This window comes from Bidens hawaiensis, unplaced genomic scaffold (genome assembly GCF_021521415.1).
Source record: "Bidens hawaiensis isolate Kalapana, Puna unplaced genomic scaffold, B.hawaiensis_p1.1 tig00026855_1, whole genome shotgun sequence".
Classification (NCBI taxonomy): domain Eukaryota; kingdom Viridiplantae; phylum Streptophyta; class Magnoliopsida; order Asterales; family Asteraceae; genus Bidens; species Bidens hawaiensis.
In genome coordinates, this window is record NW_027494327.1 from 93,353 (window position 1) to 100,700 (window position 7,348).

The 7,348-nt window shown below is 32.4% G+C and overlaps 1 protein-coding gene across 1 annotated transcript; it reads left to right on the plus strand.

Moving 5' to 3' along the window:
* Window positions 1-1,285: 1,285 nt before the first annotated feature.
* Window positions 1,286-3,759, plus strand: LOC143574170 (MYB-like transcription factor ODO1). Its single transcript, XM_077058858.1, has 2 exons — window positions 1,286-1,549; window positions 3,053-3,759. Exons 1-2 carry the CDS (start codon window positions 1,287-1,289, stop codon window positions 3,594-3,596), a joined length of 807 nt encoding a protein of 268 aa, XP_076914973.1. The 5' UTR covers window position 1,286; the 3' UTR covers window positions 3,597-3,759.
* The last annotated feature ends 3,589 nt before the right edge of the window (window positions 3,760-7,348 follow it).

Below are 7,348 nucleotides of genomic sequence, written 5' to 3' on the forward strand. Positions count from 1 at the left end.
AGTTGAACCTAATTCTTTACCTACCCAATCACTCATTATCTTTATAACTTTCTTATTTTAAGAAAAGAAAAATGGTTTTAGGGTATTTGCGAGGAGAGCTGACTATGATTAACGTGTTCTAGGTAGTTGATGTTGTAAATGACATGACATTGCATGATATGTATAACTTAGGGTACCATAGTGGAGCATCCCTCCCACTCTAAGATCGGACGGCTTAAAGTTACCATACATTTGGATATGACATATATGAAATGGATCCTTGAAAGATATGTGCACGGATTTATAAGGAGATCTTCTAACATTGTTCTAGTAATCTATCACATGATAATACTATATATGCTAAAAACAGGGTTACATCTTAAATAGCTAGGACATGCCTCCTAGGATCAATGCTAAAAACAATTGTTAGAACTCAAGAAACTTCATCTATGGTATACACAAAGTTATTGAGACATAGAGCTAGCTAGCATATGGTTTAAGCATAATATCATGTAGTTTATGAAGCTGCCTGCAAACTAAACTTTACACTACTTCTTTTACGATATTGTAGATTATATGTTACGAACTTGTACCCATAAAACACGAGCCATTGAGTTCAAAATCTACTTAGCTGTAAATAAGCCACCTAGCAAAATTGATCTTCAACTTTTTACGGTGCTAGCTAGGAGTACATTGCACCCATCTTATCCGTCGTGCAACCTTTATTTTATATCAAAGTCACATCATTTTTTTTTTCAATCCATCTCAACACATTCAAAAGCATGAAAATATATTCACTAGCTATTTGACTATTTCATCCCACCGATCTTAAAAGCAATGGTTGCAGGGTGTTTTCCCACCTATGCATCTTTCATCTCATCGTGCGCCATACTGATGCCACTCCGAGCTCCCTTAGAGCAGCAAGTTGCAATCAATGCCGTGCTTATGGTTTCAATAAATATTATCATGTTACATATAGAACTGAAAACACAAACATTAGATAAGTAGAGGGTATAAAATGGAAAGTGGTTAACTTTTTAGGGTTAACCTTGAGTCACCAAACATCTTTCCTTTTCACTTCCAAATTTTACCACCTTTACCGGGTTGTGGTTCACCTTTAACTTTCATAGACAACCTGTGGACCTCACCCGTATCTCACTCTCTCTATCTAAAATGCGTGTATATAAAGGTTGGTGGTGGCATATCTCAACTTAGGCCAATGTGCTTGGCGCTCTATAATCAGCATTCGTATCCCATATTTTTTAATTTTCAACATATTAATACAATAGTATTAATTGATTAAAAAGATGGGCCGACAACCGTGTTGTGACAAATCAGGAGTGAAAAAAGGGCCATGGACGGCGGAGGAAGACAAAAAACTCATCAACTTCATCCTCACCAACGGTCAATGTTGTTGGCGTGCCGTCCCTAAGCTCGCTGGACTCCGTCGTTGTGGCAAGAGTTGCAGGCTGCGTTGGACCAACTACCTCCGACCTGACTTGAAGCGTGGTCTGCTCAATGAATATGAAGAACAACTGGTTATTGATCTCCATGCTCGCCTAGGCAATCGGTAGGCGTCTTTCACTCTATGATAATTATATGGCCGGAGATGATATGTGACATTTTGTCTCTACTTAAATTTTTTAGTGCATGCATCAATAATAATGAGCAAGTTTAATTATGTGTGTATACGATATGGTCATCAATGACTAACTGTGTTATTCCTTACATACCGTCAATGGTAATTTGCATGGTAATATGTAGAGACAATTACATGGTAAGTTTTAAAAGTGTTTCAATTAAGTCACTCAATTTTAAAAAGTGTTCTAGTTAAGTCACTCAACTTTTATATTTTATTAAATTAAATGTTTTAACATGTTTTTTTCGTTTTTTTTCTTTTTTGTTTCACATAGGTAAACTTTTTATCTTTTTTTTTATGTTGACGTTGAGTGGCGACGTGGATTTTATTTTTTTATTTTTGAATTTTAATATAATTAACATTTTTTAAAATTTTCTAAATTTAACTACATATATTGCAAATTCCGACCCTCACATCTTATCCTTCATTTCTTTCTTGACGCACAAAAAAATCAGTGAGACTCTATTTGAAGATTTAGTGACCCGATTTGAAAAAAATATGTATGAGTGACATAATTGGAACACTTTTAAAACTTGATTAATATTTTATGAGATATTACCTTATATACTAATAATTGGTTTGCTAATCAACCTATGTTAATAAAACATTAAATCCAAAAACAAATGAAAGAAGACGATCTTCTTTGCGTGGGTCCAGTTTCTATGATATATGAGCTTTCACATCTAATTCATTATCTTCAAATAAAAGATTAAACTAAAAATTATTATATTTTTTTCTTTATTTTTCAATTAAAAAATACCTTTTTATAAATTTATCAATATATTTTTACTCATTCACTCATAACCACTTCAAATAAATATTAAAAAGAATATAGGGTGCTACATGAACTTTTCAAATATACAGAAAAATCATTAAATTTCCTCTTTGATACACTCACAGCACCTTAAACCATTCTCTAAATTATAAAAATCTTCCTCAAAAAATGGGTTGAATGAGAATACTCTTAAATAAATAAATTCATAAAATAAACATATTTAAAATAAAAAAGAAAAAAATACATAAAAAAGGCGTTACGGTGGCTATTCAACATATTACTTTATTTTCACGTATTTGATTTTGTTTCTTACATGATACTAGGTTGTGAAAAATTTAAAACTTAATGCAAACTAATTATAAAATAACATTTGATAGATATTAGTATTTTATAATTAATAAATAAAAAATAGCATCACTAACATTTATTGATAACATATGATTTGATAATGAATGGATTTATATATCAGTTTAAATCAAAACATAAAATTATTAAATAATAAATAATCATAAGCATTTGGTAAATATTGCATTTGGGCTATTAGTTTTTGTAAATATTTCTTTTGCATTTGAAACTAATCCCAAAAATATTTCACATTGGGTTATTAGTTTTGATAAATAATATTGATATGACTAATTAATGGTACTTCCATATGTTAGGTGGTCAAAAATAGCATCAAGTATGCCAGGACGAACAGACAATGAGATCAAGAATCACTGGAATACTCATATCAAGAAAAAACTCTTGAAAATGGGAATTGATCCTGTCACCCATGAACCACTTGAAAAAGAAACTGAATCAGAGTTGACATCGGCTTCGACCAAAAAGCTTATGCCACAGTCCTCATCGCCCTCTGCAAGTGCTACTACCCTTCAAAGCAATGAGGAGAACTCAAGCTCCACACTTTCTGAAAACTCTATAACCATTCAAGATCAAGGAACTGAAACTTTGTTTGAAAGCATTAGTGAAGATGAGAAGTTGTTAAGCTACCTCTTAGGTGAAGATGAACCTCCACTCATTGATACATCGACTTGGAAGTTACCAAATAGTGGACCGAACTTCAACGAACATCGAAATGGATTTGCCTCATGGGATGATTGTGCAACATGGCTAATGGATTGTCAAGATTTTGGTATTCATGAGTTTGGATCGGACTCTTTCAATGATGTTGAGATTAACATCTTAGATATGGGAAACAAATAGTAGATGCCAATCTTGGCTTAAAGGAGCATATTCGTGTTGTTTATTTACTTTTGAACTTATATTGGATCCATCCTAAGAATTAGGGTAACTAATGGAATTAAAGAGAAGTTGGAAAAGGGTGAAACAAATCCCTAATTAGTGTACATCTCACATGTTACTAAGTACCATGTCTAGAAATTTATGTTGTTATTAATGTTGTTTTACACAAGTGCTAAATGTAATTATATATACGATAGAAGTGAACTTGTTTCTTCAGGTGTTTCTCGCCATCAATTAAATAATGATAGTACAAAACCATGTCCAAAAGCATGGATGGGTACTTGAACAATATACTAAAAATAATGTCGTGCAGCTCAACTGGTTAATGGGGTGTAGTCGTGTAGACTTGGAGCTAATAACCTAGAGGTTGTGAGTTTGAATCCGATCCTAAACACCAATTGTCTTGCCTCTGAGAGAGGCAAATTTGTATCTCATGTGATGGGCCTGAGACGATCCGATGTGGGCGGGTTAATGTGCCTGGAACAACACATTTTGGAGCTAAAAATGGTGGCAATGGTCAACTAAAAAGTATTCTTTTTTTTCTTTTGACAATAAAATTTAACCAAGGATTTGAACCAACCAACCATACATTTTTAAATGGGGACACCATAGCATTGGAACAATAGTGGCTTTGCGGCACCAAAAACCTATTTTAGCCTAATTAGATACCGAAAGTTAAAAAAAAATGTGTGGATCAACATGGTGCCACCATTTGGCCCAATAGAGACTTTTCGACACCAAAATCCTAAACTAAGTGAGGGAATGGATTTTTATCTTCAATCCCATACATCCAAAATTCTATTATTAGTATCTAAACATGTTATGTTATTGCTAGCAAATTAAGTTGTTAAAGCGACTTTATAAAGATCTATTGATTATAAACCATTTGTGTAGAAGCCAGGGTCAGCTCAATATTTTTTAAGATCGAAAGCGAGTTATAACACCGAGGCCTTTAAAAGAGAGAAACGTTTTTAATTAATTTGCTTAGACTTACTATTCTAATAATTGTTACTTAGATATGCTATATCTATAATATATATAAACGAAAACATAAAAATCCTATGTGTCGCGATGTGTCGCTCCCCCTTTTTATGGAGTCACCAGATTTGTTTGATTTTTAAATGGAGATTTCTCATGCATTTGACCCGAATTCACGGGTATGGGTCTTATCAAACCCAGAGATTTCTTAAACGGGTTATAACATCTCATTAAATTAAAAACTAATCTCACCAAATATTTGATATAAAAATACTATAAAATAGGGATATGCTAAAAATAATATATGATTTATTATATATATATATATATATATATATTATTTATAATTAAAAAACCAATTTTATAGTAAAAAAAATAAACGGTCTTGGGTCGTATCAAACCCATATAGCTTTTAAACCGGGTTATAACATCTCATTTATTTGTGAAACAATGTATTATCAAACCATAAGTATATTATTAACTTTCATACAATAAAAAAATCAAAAAATCAATAAATATTAGAAACAAATAATATAAAACAACCCTCGTAATATAAGGAATAAAATCTAGTATACTGTGAAAAAAATAATGCCTCCTGACTTGGTTACATACTCAAGTCCAGAATCCAAAAAATCAAACAAGCAGAGTCCCTAGTGCAACTAAAATAGGACCTGAAAGGTTGTGTACAAATAAAATCAAAAAAAATAAAAACTAAAAAAAAAAAGAATAAAAAAATCAAGATAGCATTGATAGTTACATTTTTTTATTTATTTAGTATATAATTTTAATGGGTCTACAGGGCTGTCATATAAAAAGAAAAAAAATATATGCAAATAATATTTAAGTCTACTGGGCCGTCATATAAAAGATAAATATATATGCAAATAATATTTTGATTAAATAAGAGCATTCACATCAGGTCCCTTAAAAACTTTGTGAGAGAAATCTTTAAAAAATTTTAGAGAATGGTAAGTGGTTGTGAGTAGAGAAGAGAGAAAATTTAAAGAGATAGTAAATTTGAAGAACCACTGTTCATCCTCTATTTATTTTTTAATATATTTAAAAGTGGTTGTGAGTGGAGGAGAGAGAAAAGATAATGATAAAGATGTAAAAAAGTATTATTTAATTGTATATGAGAGAGAAAATATAGTGTTTTTAGTGTAATTATAAAGATGAAGAAGAAGAATGTGATGTGAAGGTGATATGATATGGCAGGGATTCAAAACAGCGTAGGGATTCGAAACAACGTCTCATTGTAATTGGGTTGAACAGTTATCACTATAACGCTACAACAATCCGTTTGTAAAACTAAAATAAATTATTACATCCACTAGATATATGTAAACTTTTTTTTTTTAAAATGGAGGTCCTGAAAGTTTGGTGGCATAAAGCTGGTGCTTCACTTGATTATACTATAGAGCCGGTACTGGTAAAAGCCTAGAACCGAATGGGCCCAATTGCTTCAGCAAACGTCGTGTTCTTGGTGATTTTCTTGTATGGAGTTATGAGGACTGATGATTGGAGAGTGAGTGCTTCATGATTTTAATTTATATCCTCCGTTTCTCTTGCCTTCATTATCTCTAAAAAAAGGTAAGGCCTCTGCCGTCCTTTCTCCGTTATGACACTTCTGAACGATACTGCCCTTAGACGTAACTATTTCCGGTTCAGTGTCTGCTTGCTTTAGTAATTTTTCTGAAAGATCCGGTTTTAAGGCTCAACTGGAAGGAACAAACCGAATCCTAGCAATTAATGTCCCTGCCCATTGTGAGTAAGCTATTTTTGATTGCATTGGTGCATATTATCATCGCGTTCGACCAGAGCATTAAATGCACTGGTTCCTCCTGTTTTGCCCCTTTACCAAAGCCATTGTTAGTTTCTTTTTTCTTAAATGAAACGTTGAGATTGGACCTGAGATATCCTATGAATCTAGATTGGTCTCAATCATACGAATTGCGATGTCACTGGTCTTTGGGCCAATCATAGAATGAGCTACGGGCTACCTCACGAATTTGTATTTAGTCACTTCGAAGTGTTTTGACACATCATGAGTTTGTGTTTATAAAAATAGTGTAAGATGGCCACTGAAGTGTAATGAAAAGAGAAAAGCTAATAACGCATGATTAACTTATCTTTATTTTAACGAGATGCAAGACAATATGCAAAATTGTAGAAAGTGTAATACTAGATATGAAAACATTAGATGCTATTAACAAAAAAGTAGCACCATTTAACCACATATATGATAAGAAAAATGTGCTTTTTACGGAAACCCTGAGTTATCTTCTATCCTACATGGTATATTATATTTAACAGCCAATGCGGGGCTAGCCACATTGACAACGTATTTTGTGTTTAAAAAGTTAAAACCAGTAAAGTATTTTGTATTATCATTCAACTTTTTTTAAATGAAGGTATTATCAAACCACTGCTAGCATGATGCTAGATGTACAAATTAATATGTTCGAATACAAAACGTACTAGTAGAGTATTTTAGAATTTAAATTCTCCTCAATCCTTCCAATCTAGAGGTTACGTCTTTGCCCTTGACTTAATCCAAATGAACGTGTTTGTTTTAATCTACTCCATAATCTCTTCGTAACTAATTCGTATTCTCCAGTTAAACATCTTCCACAAGAGCTATATGTTGCACAATAAGTCGCCACAAAACTTTTTAAAACCTGTTGGTTGTGACCTTAATGATACATCCTTGTGTACAGTGAGCTTGACCACCTTTT